The sequence below is a fragment of the Motacilla alba genome, chromosome 3, assembly GCF_015832195.1.
Source record: "Motacilla alba alba isolate MOTALB_02 chromosome 3, Motacilla_alba_V1.0_pri, whole genome shotgun sequence".
In the NCBI taxonomy this organism is placed as follows: domain Eukaryota; kingdom Metazoa; phylum Chordata; class Aves; order Passeriformes; family Motacillidae; genus Motacilla; species Motacilla alba.
In genome coordinates this window covers 67804270-67817605 of record NC_052018.1, presented here as the reverse complement: position 1 = coordinate 67817605, position 13336 = coordinate 67804270, and the positions used below count along the sequence as shown (strand labels likewise).

Here is a 13336-nt window from a genome sequence, read left to right as displayed (position 1 = left end):
TAACCCTCTAACTGTACTTTTGGAAAATATTATTGAAGTCACTGCAATGAACTTTTCAATCACAGACCATGTGCTTATAATCTCTCATGCAAATGAAAAAAATGTTAAAGATTTTCTCATGTGGAAAGTCCACTATGAATCTATTGACATTAATATTTTAAACACTGTTTCCATCCCAGAATATAAATAGTAGGTTGCTAAAATTTCATTTGGTTTCAAAAGCCTTAGGTGCATAAAAGATGTACCAATGAAACGGTTTAGATTATGATTTCAGGATATTTGAATTTTAAGTTGGACATAAAGAAGGAAGAGAATACTTCTGGAACTAAAATGCCACTCCAGTCCTAAGAATTAGAATGTGGTTCTTGTTTTTTAGTAAGGGACATTTTACTATTGCTCAGCCTCCTGTTGAGGAACGCAATGCTTATGTGTTCCATATCCAACTTAACTAATTTGTAACTGAATTTAAGCACTATAAGTATTTTTCTCACCTAATATCATAAATTATGAATATTAACTGGGGTAACAATCTCTTAGTAAAACATCATTCCTACAGTAATAGTTTTATGATGTTACTTTCAAACAGTGCTATTTTAGTGCTAAAATTGCACAAAAGAACATTATTTGTTTCTCATCCATATTAGTAAAAGCTTTATTTATGAAATAACACAACAGGTTAATAGAGAAAATGCACAAAAAGTAAATATTATGTTTCATCGCTACCCTCAAGCATAAAGTTTCAGACATGGCTGCTTGACTTCACCAATTTGCATAACATGTCAACAACTTACACCTAAAATTATATGAGAGAGAGAAAGATATAGATTATGAAATTCTTCAGTGAGTAAAGAAACTAGCTCATTTCCAGAGGGGATTTTCCATTTTGGTTAGGATGGGAGACAGAGAGATGCTGAAAATTAGGATTTGTTATTGATGCTCTGTGAGTTCAGTTAAATCATTACCATCAGCATGGATATATTGTTAGACAGCTGGGACTGGGTGTTGGTTTGGGGGTTAAGGGTATTTTGCAGATATTAAGGAAATTTTTTTATCTCCTATTACACCAAAGTGACCACACTACTTGAAGTAATCCCTGTTTCCACTCTCACAGTTGCCATTACTAGCAAGAAGTTACTTCTGAATTGACTTTTAAAATAAGGCAAACAAAGAGTTAACTAAAACCCACAACACACATAAAAATCCCCCACCTGCAAGAGTATGTTATTCTGTTACACCTATAAGAAGGATATACGTGGGAAAGATATGATGGGTCCAGTTCTGTGATTGCCCATTTTACACTTGGAATTCACTTGAATCTGCAGAAAAGACTTGTCATGGTGCCTGGTGAGAAGGTGGCTGTATTACTGCCCTAATCCTGTCTCCTAACGTTTGATTTGGAACATTGTTGTGTCTGCCTCTTCCCTGCAATGTGCATGAGCAATGGGTCTTTGTAACTTGGGGTTTCCTGGATGTGACTTCGTGTAATGTACAGCAGTTTTTCTTAACCAGTGAGAACTTTGGGATAATTTTTCTCAATGCTCAAAATCAGAAATAGAAAGCAAGAATCATTGAAAAATTCCATGCATTTACTAAATACTATTCTGGAGAAAAGGAATCTCCATATTTGTTGCTTTGGTGTTCTCATCAAACATATGTCTTGCATTACCTTTCACTAAATATATCTTTGACTGTTTTTGCTTGGGTTAAACAATCAGTAACAAATTTGGCATGTAGTTTGTTAATGCTCAACAATGAGGACCACTCAAGAATTAGAAAGTTTGTCCTAGACTTCAGGCTGCAGATAATATCTCTAGCTTCCTTTTTATTTATTTTTTTAAAACTTGTTTAACGCAGAGGTCCAGAATCCAGACTAAAAAGGAGCTGTGTATTGTGTCTGAGGCTTTAGATCTTGCAGAGATTGGATTTATCGAACTTTTGTTGTTCTGCCTTTAAATGGCGTCACTTGTCTGTGGCCTGTAGGCCCAGACTATGCAGCTGATTTATTTTATTGTTTTACTTTTAAATGTGGGAATTGCTTTAGGCATTTATGCTAATATTCATATTTTCTGAATTAGTGTTGTATTGTTACATCCATTCTATTGGAGGAAACTAGTATTCATGCAATTGACTGGAATGGGAATGAACAGCATAATAGAGATTAGTATAAAAGTTGACATGAACCCTACATTTTAAATAAATCCAGGGAAAGCTGGTAGCTGCTATGTGAAACTGCTTTATCTATTGCTGTTCTGCACCCATTCACCTTACAGTCATGCTCTTTGTCACCCTTTTGATATCATCATGGTTCAGAATTTTGGCAGCAAAGATAACTTACTCTTCATGTGGACAGTGTTTTTTTGGTTATATTTTGCTTCTAATCACTGTCAAGACGTGGCACTCAGCAACTAATTATTCTCCTATCACCACACTTTCAGAAAAAGCAGCTTTTTTTTCCTGCTGACTTTTAAGCCAGGACTTGAAAGGATCTACTAGGTCGCTAAGTCTGGTCCTGCCCCCTGGACAGGAATCATGTTCTAGCCTGCATGACAACAACATAGTTAATTTATTTGCTTCTTTTTTCTCTAGTGTTGATTTGCTTGTTGTGTTTGTAAGCTTGATCTTAGTAGCTCTCTGAGCTTTAGAATTCTGATGGAAGATAGAAACTCTAATTTCACAATTTGAAGAAAATATAATAGTACATGGGTGAAGAATTAGATGTGGGAGATTCCCAATATCAAACTCCAACTCATCCATGTTCTTTGGGCCTCTGAGAGGGAACAGTGTAGTTCTGCTTCCTTTGGAAAGGTCAAGTTGGTTCTAGGTAGGTTCACACCTGTTTGCAGTTGGTTTTGCAGTTTTGAGTGGGAGACCACTTCACAAAGCTATTTTACTCTCGATTGTCTTCTTTTGTTTTGTTTTACTCCTCGATAACATAGAATCCTACATCAGTTCCATTTCTACTCCATTTTTGCAGAATCTAAGGGACAGAAAACATACAAGCTTACTTCTGGTGAGCTCTTGCCACTTTGTGTGACTGTTGTTTTCTGATAGCACTTTTGTGATTAGCTTGCACTTGATTTTTAATTCACTTTATTTGTCAGCTTTGGGATAGTTTTCTAGTTCAAAATAAAGGCAACAAAGGACTCTCACTATATGCAAAGGACTCAACACTATATTAATACAAGATGGTTTGGACTTGAGCGATAACGATAGGAGCGGAAATCAACAGTTGCCCCAACATCATCTTTGCAAATTCAGTTTCTTCAATGTTTTTGGAATACACAACTTTAGGGTGAACTTTTTTTACATTACATAGTGTTTTGTTTCTTTTGTTGCTCTGCCTTTCCTGCAAGTATGGTTTGGTAGCAACATCAGTTGAAGAAATTATGTTTTTTTTGAAATTTCATACACACTCTTTTTTTTTTGATAGAATGGGAAATACTTGTTTGGTTGCTATTACAGATTGCAAATTAATTGTTGGAAAGATTTGATCTATACCTTGCTACTCAAGACCTGCTTTATTTTGTAATCCTTTTGTAGCTGCAAAGAAATAAATCAATAACAGCTTCTCTTTACAAGAAGAAAATCTTGTATTGACCCAGCTTTATCTCAGTTCCAGGCTTGAATGAAATTTTTGTTCCATTTAAAAAAATATTTAGAGTGATTATAGCCTATTAGAAGACTATTGCAGGTTATCCTAATTGCATCTTTCTGAATCACATTCATTTTACATTTGAATTCCAAAAAAAATCTGATTATCGTATCCTAGTTTTAAATTCCAAATAATATATTACATGGGTTAAAAAGTTACATAGGGCTTTCTTGCTAATTTTTAGAGGTGATGTGAGTAGCCTTGCCTTGAATTTAGATCTTTAACCTTGTGAACATCAGTTATGATATACTTGCTTTCCAATGCTAAAATTTTTGGTTAATGAGCAGTATTTTTGCTGTTGAGACATCCCACCCCAAAAGAGAAGGGAACACACAGGTGTGCAGATGCTCATGGTCAACAAGAAATGATAAAAGCGAGAAGGTCTGTAAAAGCTTACAGAATTTTATCAGCAAATTATACACTTGTGAAGGAAATTGATATGTTATTCCCTTATTTTCCAGTATAAGTACAGTGATGAGTTTTGAATAAAGAGGTAGAGTGAATGAGAGAAACTGGAGAGAGGGAGGGACAAAGATCACCAGTCCTTGCTCCAGGGTCGATCCAGCTAATGGGATGTCCAGAGTCCTGGGACATGTATACCTGAGCTTCATGGGGGTACTTAATTATGGATAAGTTTCTTGCTTTCCATGCAAATCATTTATCATGCACAGTTCATTCCTCTAGACCTTTCTGGAAATGGGTTGGAGGTCTTCAGGGGGTCTCTGGTGTCTTGATCCCCCTCTACTGGGTTGGCTCTTGGTCAGCAATCCTTTTTCACAACCTCATTCCTGCATGTGCACTGTACCAGGCTGTGCTTATCTCCAGGAGCCAGAACAAGGATTTCTGTCCCAGAAAACTGCTGCCCTGCCCCTGTAAGGCCCCCTTCTCCAGCCACATCCTATTACTTTTCACAGCATGTTATTACCAAGGATCCTTGGCTGGCAGAACAGCGATCTGGCTGTTCATGTTTGAGATACAGACATTAGTCCCTTATCTTCAGGGCTTCTACAGCTGCATTTTCACTCCACTGCTGCTAGTTTGACATCTGTGAGAAAAGGGGGATAAAATATCTTCATAATCAATGGTTATGAAGATTTAAGAAGGGAAAAAATAAAACTAAACAGTTTGCCAGCCAACCACATCCTCAGAAAACCTATACTGTAAGTACAGTGAGTTTCTCAAGTTTCCTTTCCTAAGTAGTTCCAATGGCAGAGTTCAGGGTTAGGTTTATCGTTCTCTTCTGCTGCTCAAACATCAGTGTACAGACCTGTATCTGAAAGTGTGAGTGAATCAAAGTTGGCAATGAATCAGTGAATCACAGGGCAAATATCTTCTGAGTAATTTTTTGAGGTTTTAAGATGTGAATTGGTTCATTAAATTCTTTACTCTAGCTAACCTAATTCTGCTTTTTCTAATCTCTTTTCTGTTAATTTTTAAATAATTTTGCCAGTGTGGCTGTAGATGATACAGCCTCCTGGCGCTACACTGTAACTTAAAAAAATATGTATATGCTTCCTGACATAAACTAACAGTTTTAATTATCAGTCTTTTCTTTTTCCTTCCAAGTGACTCACAAAGGTTTTTATCAGTGTGATTAGTACAGTGTAAAACTCGGCAACTTATGTAGAGTAAATATTAACCTATTTCTTCTATGCAATGATTGAATCCTGGAGTTGAAAATTATTTCATCTAGAATCATGTCATTTTACAGATAAGAGTCCTTTTCTGGCATTACTTGTTTCTCCTAACAATGATATAAAATTTACATCAAGTTGAATTCAAACAACTTAGAGTCCTTTGAAAGATAGTCTGTGAATTACATGCTGCTCTTATGATTGCAAAACCAACATGTATGAAAGTCAATTTTAATCACTGATTTTAACCCCCTAAAGCAAGACATTTTGATGGCTTGATTTTGGGTATTTTTTTCTATTTTGGAAACAAAAAAGCTTTGTGACCTTTTATAATCCTTAAACTGATCAAAGAAAACCCCAATGTGTACGTGGTTATTTTGACTTTAAAATAAAATTCATATTGGCGCCTACTACGTCAAACATTCAAATAAAATACAAATTCTCACAGTTTTAACTTACATCAAAGATGGAAATCATTGTGTGGTTTTGGAAACCAAAGCAATTCCAAGATAGACGCAGTTGGAATTTTTTTATTTGACAGTGTTTTTCATACACTTAGTAACATCAGTGTGAAAGAGAGTGTGCATTTTAATGAAAAAGGAAGACTAAGGGAACCTTTTAGGATTAAATTCAACTAGGTGATAAAGTTACATACACTTGTAATGGGTTTATACAGCAGAAGCAAACTTTAAGAATAATAAACTTGCTCATTTTTGGAAATGTATATAGACTACAAAGAACTATTTCTTGAATATGTTGTTAGTAATGCAAAATATTTTGTGTATTATCCTGCATAATATAATAATACTTGTGTTTCTTTTGGCAGGTTGTCAAGTTGTTAAGTAACAAAAGATCTCAAGCTGTTGGAATATTAATGTCTAGCCTTCATTTAGACATGAAGGACATTCAGCATGGTAAGTGAAATAAGTATTGATTATTCTCAGATCACATAATTAGTCATCTGGAAATGCTAAATATTTATATCTTTTTATATATAAAATAAATTAATATAAGGCCTTTTTTACACTATTTTTTGTGAAAATAGCTTGTTCTGGCATTTATATTCCCCTTTCAGCATCAGCTGTATAAGTGGTATATAATATAGTTACTTTGATTTTTGGGGTTTTTTTTGTTTTTCTGTTTTTTTATGAAGAAGGAATGATGTGTTGTTAATTTTAGTTCAGATAACCTTGGGATGTATCCAGAAAAGTGAATTATAGTGTTTAATTTATTTGTTTTATAAAACAGTTCCTATATTTGGGTTAGCCCAAACTGTGGCGTTCTTTCATCTGCAAAAGCATTTTTTACAAAGCGAGATCTTCCAGGGGAGTGTAATACTTTTCACATTTATGCTAAGAGACAGTAGTGCAAAAAGGTGAAAAGTGGAATTGCATTTATATTCAGAGCATCCCTTATGTTTCCCAAAGGCTTTGGATAGATTTGAAGCAGATTGAATTATCCTGTGAAGTGCCAGCCTATCTATTAAATAAATGTGGTTTCAAGTACAACACAGACTTCATAAATCACAAAAACATCTTGTGAACTTTCTAGGCTACATATTTATGGCCATGCATTCAGTTTACTATGATTTGCTTATTTTGCAAAATTATTCATAAATAGAACAAATTTGAGAGGACTCTGTCAGCTGGTGAGTAACTCGTAATCACAGTTTTAAGGTTTTATTAAACTGTTTTGATGGTTACTAGACTTCCTCAAGCTGAAGCACTTAAGATGGTAGTCATAGAGCAAGGCGCCAGTGCTGGCGCCAAGAAGTACTTGGTATTTCCAAAGCTGGCAGATGTAGTTCAGTTAAGTCATAGAGCAAAATCTGAAAACAATGATATGGTCCTTTCCTTCAGTCAAATATTCAACTTGGTTTCAGTTAATAATGAGAACCTTATGAAAAAAGGAGTCCGCCTAACATCTGTGTCTGTGGTAAAGCCAACACAAGTTCATTGAAAATTTGCTTGCTTAACATGCAACACTAACAATAACATGGCATGAATGTCAGTAGTTGAAGGGGTCAAACAATATTATTCTTAACCTTTATCCTATTACGATATTAAGCACACATGATCATCTAGAGCTGTGTGCAGATTTTGTATATTCCTCTTTCAATAGCTATTTTCTAAAACTAAAAGCCTTTGCAAAAGGGAATTTAATAGTTCTTTTATTCCCTTGCTGTGCAGAAGTGATTAAACAAACACAAGAAAACTTTGTTCTGGTGTGGGAATTTGTGAAAATGATTGGTGCTAGAAGTCTTGAAGTCTTTTTTTTTTTTTTTTTTTTTTTTTTTTTTTTAGAACATAAAATAGGCATGGAGAAAATGTGGTGAGGAGCAGGAAATATTTGCATGGTGGGGGCAAGGAAAATAGAGATATTGCCCAGAAGTATTTCTGGCATCAGTCACTCCATGCAGAGGTCTCTGAGTGATCTAACCAGAGAGCCCATGCAGAAATTATAGAATTAAAACCCCAAGTATTTATCCTTACCTTTATGTATGCAACGTTGTTAGTTTTTTATTAAAAATAAAGGTTTTACATATTTTTGAGGGTTATAACATTTAGGATTTTCTGCTACAATTTGAACATACTCACAAGAAAGTACTAACAAAAATTCAAATAATGATCGAGTGCCAGCACTAACAAAAACAGTCAGATGATGTATTTGCATCTTTAATATTTAAGTTGCATGACAATGAATACAGCAAAAAATGTGATCAGTGTTTTTTGTCCCCTAGCCCAGGAGTAACCTTTTAGTAGTGGTCTTGAGGTTTTTGCATGTTTGATATACACTGACATATATTTACACCATTCTCGGTACACCACAAGCAATTGTTTTTCATAAATAAGGAATGCAGTCAAACAAAACTTTCCCCCACCCCCTTCCTGACAATTGTGGTACCAGGTAACTTACAGCTTTCCTGTAAATATTCCCTATATCAAACATAAAGCATACTTTTAGGATGCAGTATTCACGCAAATCACAGAAAAGTTTTTTGGTATATTTTTCTTTTTTTTTACTGGCCTCAGAAAGGCACCCAGAAGGAGAGAGAAACTTTCAGTGCTGAGTGATATTACGTTTCTTGTTTTGCATGCTACTTACTGTGTTGCATTTTTCTGGTGCTTCTGAAAAATTTTGAAGTTCTACAAGAACAGAAGGGAAAACTATCATGCTGGGTACTAATCCACCTAATAAATTTAGAATTTCAAGTTTTAAATCAGATTGTGTTTAGATGAAGACCTTAAAATAGCTTGAGACCTGGTCAAACGTTGTATTTCATGTCTTGTTAAATTTTTGTTCTTTGGTTGGTGTTTTTGGTGTAGTTTTATTTGCTTTATAAGATACAAAATACAGATGAAATACTGTCTGCAAGAATATTGTCTGCATATCTGATCAGATGTGGCATTTAATAGAAGATATCAGTATAATGTAATACCTCTTAAATAGTTTTCTTTTATTGTATGGTTGTTAAGTGTCTGCTTGCATAGTTGCATTTGTCTGCTTCCAGCTTTGGAAGTAGCTTTAGTAAGACAAATGCTCAGAGCCTGTCTGCTTTTAAAATATTTTTACAGTGTGGAAGGATTAGTTGCAATAATCAGAGCACATTTGTTCTGTACCCTAGTGTGTCTTTCTAGTAGTGCTTCAAAGTTTGCTAGGTTAATTTTTGTTGTTGTGGGTTTTTTTAGTAGACTCTAATTCCTAACAGAACTCCCATCTATTTAATGCAGGCAAGGCTAGAACTGTAAGAAATGCTGGTCTCTGTAGTTGCAGTGCCCTTTCTCTGTTATTAGTATAAAAATGAGTACTCGTGGTTTCTCTGATTTCACGCAAGGTCTTACTGATGCCTGGGGTTTTTTTGCAATCATCTATCAACTATGCAAAACACTTTATCCAGGAATTTTGCTTGCTTTTGTGTTTTCACTCCACCACAAATATCCTTTATCCAGTATTATGTTCCCACTGGAAATATTGCTGTATTTGGCTGCGCGATATGGCCAAAACATGAGAAATGCCAAACAAGCACTTCTTACCTCTTTTTCCTTTATAGTTCAGATTTTCTTCCTAGAGAAAAGACTTGGGGTCTAACACTAACATTTTTGGCTGGGGGAGGTGGGGTGGTGGTTCTTAACACTTCAGAGACGCAGAGTGTGCTCAGATTAGGGCACAAGTTTCTGGTGTAACTGTATAGAGTGACCTATGATGAGCACCCTGTACATTAAAGTATAGTTGCACATTAAGCCTGTGTCTGTATTTAGGGACTATGTCTTGTAAATAAGGTGTTTTTGTTCAAGCTGCCTGTCAGCACTTGAAATATAGCAACTGTTTGACATTGCAGCCATGGCGCAGATAATAAGATTGCCAGTGCCTTCCCCAATCCCCTTATTTATAAAGAAACAGTGTATTTTCCTCTGTGTTTACAACTGGTAATAAGTGCAGTTAGAATAACGAAATGTTCTGTGTGTTTATAAAAATAGTAGGAAAGAATTAAACTGAATATGTCAGCCAGGAAAAAAAGGGAAATTGGGTATTTTTTGCACTTAAATATTAAATTTATTACACAGTGAGATTTTAATCTAGTATTTATTACATGTATGGAAATTATTCCTTGGCATATGAAAATTGTCTGAGTTCTAAGCATGCCTTGTAAATGTTGAAAATAAAAGTTTCTCAAAAATGGCATATACAGTTCTTTGTCTTTTGAAGTTGTCTGTTATCTTTTCCTATTCATCAGGTTTCTCTGAACAAGGTTTGTCACTACAGGAACTGGGTTGCTACAATACTCTTAACTATTTTTCTGTAAAAGTTTGCATAGCACCTTGTGGTTGCCCTGGCTCTTTTGGAAGTAGTTTGGAGATTTATGCCTCTGAATTTTGGATGACTTCTCATTTTCTTCATTTAATAAGTCATTTTTTCCCTCTCTCTGAGACACTGGTAGTCTGCAGAATTTGATGGAACTACCTGTCCCACTCTGATATGTGCAGGGGGGAAAAGAAAGGGAAGGCCAAGACACTGTCTATTACAGGCCTCAAAAAAGAATGAACTAGGAAAAATAATTACGGAAAGGGCAGGAAGATTCACCTAACAGCTGGTAAAAACCAACCCTATAATCTGGGCTTGAGTTTATTTTACTGGAAGTTCTATCTGCAGCAGAGTTTGTTCTGCTAACAGCAGTACAATTTTGAACAACAAACATATCTTCTGCCCTGAATTCAAGACAGATGTGCAGGAAGTGAACATACTTTAAATGTTAGCAAGAAAAAGAAATGTTTATTCTTAGTATTTGACTATTAGTGACAAAAGAACAAGAGAAAATCTTGGGTTTGTTTCCTTTCTTGACCACTCATGCTGACATGCAGAAATGATGAGCAAGGAGAGACTTTGTCAGAGGTTTACCTAAATGATTTCACTAGAGAAGGATGATAAAATGTCTCTCACACTGCATTATTTCATTATTATTTCACTATTTCCTGTTCTGAGCAGAAATTATTAATGTATTGAACCATCACGTAGTCTAGGTCCAAGAGACGCTCTAAATGGAGAGCAATCAGGAAAGAATGACTGAACATCTGGAAAATAAAACTCAGGATTGGATTATTTTATAGAGAGTCCAGAGGTGATCTGAGCATTATTTATCCTAACAACATGTGTGCACAAGCACAATTACTTGACATTTATAGTACCCATTCTTCACAATTATTTCAGTACCTTCCTAAAAATAATCTTACTGATTAAACAAGTTATGAGGACAAAACAACACATGATTAGATCAAGTTATCTGGCCATTGTTACACTAGTAAGTGTAAGTAAACCTGCTGCCCGAAATTGTTATTTCTGTCCATTTAAGTTATGGGGGAGAATGCTGGCTGTAGGAAGATATGCAGACATTTTTTCTGTTAGGCATCAAGTCTGTATTTCTTTATTAAATTAATGATAAAGTTATTGCAATCAGTGCAGGTTAATCACAAAGTCTGAAACTTTACCTGTCACTTCAGGTTTATTAGTAGAGAATTTAAATTCTTTAAATGTTTCTTTTTTTTCCTCATCAAACATTGTGTGTGCAAACACCCAAAACCTTAAAAGATTATGGTTTAAACTTCCCCTCTGATGGCCTTTCCAACACCTATTTAGATTCTTCAGAGACACACCCAAGTAAAGATTGGTTTGATTCAGCAGTTTTTTGTCTAGTGTACTAGCACTTCCTCAAAACTTCACACCATAATTGAGTCTTATTTCTCAATTTCTTTTTGACTTTATGCTGCCATATTCATTACATTATGCCTGCTGTTAGATTGTATCCTTACATGTTTTATTCACTTATAATTACTTTACAAGCTCCTATTGGGAAATTATTGGGAAGCAAAACAAAGGAATACACAAAATAACTTTTCTAGAATACAGGCTAGTGTTAAATCAGAGTGCCACACATATGTATTGCTGCAGATGTTGCTATTGCTTTGATGCTGTTATTATGCCCCCGGTGTTCTGTATTGAGCAGTGATTTTGGAGCCCTTGTCTGGCCCCTCCTGTCAGACACAGCTGGGGAGGAAGGACAACAAAAGTCCTTGGGGACAGGCAGAATTTCCAGTGGAGTTTCCAATGGATGTGACATAAACCCCTGAGCTGTGCATGAAGGTCCTGAAAACCATCCCTGAGTATTTAAAGCATGCCTCTAGGCCTCTTTCTACCTTCTGAGATTTTCTGAAACTTAGTTTACAGTGACCAGAGGTTTAAAAAGCAATAGCAACAGTGCTTATGGGAAAAATACAACTTCAATTATAATTTTCTTTTAATATATGTACAGTACATCAAGATAATGGACAGAAATATTAGTATCATCAAGCAAGGAACTGAATCTTTCATGGTATATGACATTTACACTTAAAAACAAATTTATAGAATTATACCCTTTTTTCTGTAATACAAAATGAATTTAAAGAACATAAGATTAGGGTTTTAAATGAGGAAAATAATATTGAGTTTTGTTCACAATATTTGAATCAGCAGAGACTAATTACTGCCACATTGGACAGTTTGGATAATTAAAGATTTTTGTTTTTGTTGAGAACATGTGAATGTAATTTAATAGAGAAGTTTTGTAAGAAAATGTAACAGCATTGTCTGTCTGTTGTTTCAGTAGAAACCATGGGTTTTTTCCTTGCAAGTCTGATCTAACTTTGAAAGTTAGAGGAAAGTTTCAGGAACGTTCTTTTCTCCCAAAAAAACCAACCTGTACTGTTATTTCTCATTTGTGAACTGTGTACTCGCTCAAAAGGGGGATGATTACAAAATTCTTAGCATAAAAGCCACAAAATGCATGCTGTTAGCATTAGTACCATGTAAAAGTTGGGTGGTAGGAGGGAGAAAAAGAGCACCTTGTGTCTCTTTTATAGCAGAAGTATTTTCCACTGGTCATACTCACATTGCTGAACTACATAGAGGTTCTAGCATTATTAAAATTAAGAAATCCCTATTAATTGAGAACTTCCAATAATACAGTTATATATTTTTTCATTACATGAAAAGGTTTAAAAGAAAAGGAGGTTTGCCACAAGAGGTTTTTTTTGTGATTTTTCATGCATTTGTTAGATTTGGATACATTAATACATAGAAAAAAATTTCATTCAAAAATTAATGTCATTAATATGTCTATAGCTACCAACAATTTAAATACAAGGTAGTTAAAATGGGGATCTAGTATCATAGCAAGAAAACTAGATAAAACTTTTTTTTTAACATTCAGTGTACCTATAACTGTATTTTTATCTGTCTTTTTTAAAAAATCAATTAAAACTGTATGTTATATTTGACCAAGTGGAGATCTATCTAGCTTTGGACCTGATCTCCTCTCTAGATAATCATAAAATAAAAAGCTGAGTGGCACTTGACTGCTTATTATGTAATTTTCGTAGGTCTCTTATCTTATTGCAGTAGTTTGCTTCAAACTGAAAAGTTGATTTGGAACAGCTTTCATACATGTTACCTGTTCTTTTAATTTCTCCTTGTCACCACTCTACAGTCCATGATTCTTTCTTCTATTTGACAAGGA

At 34.9% G+C, this 13336-nt stretch overlaps 1 protein-coding gene across 3 annotated transcripts in view; it reads left to right on the top strand.

Annotated features, from left to right (window-relative positions):
* FMN2 (formin 2) overlaps positions 1-13336 on the top strand; it is a 155622-nt gene that overhangs the window by 57185 nt on the left and 85101 nt on the right. For all 3 annotated transcript variants that reach the window (XM_038130280.1, XM_038130282.1, XM_038130281.1), the window contains one exon: positions 6113-6200. In XM_038130280.1, the coding sequence (XP_037986208.1) occupies positions 6113-6200 (88 nt within the window). The remainder of the gene's footprint in view (positions 1-6112; positions 6201-13336) is intronic.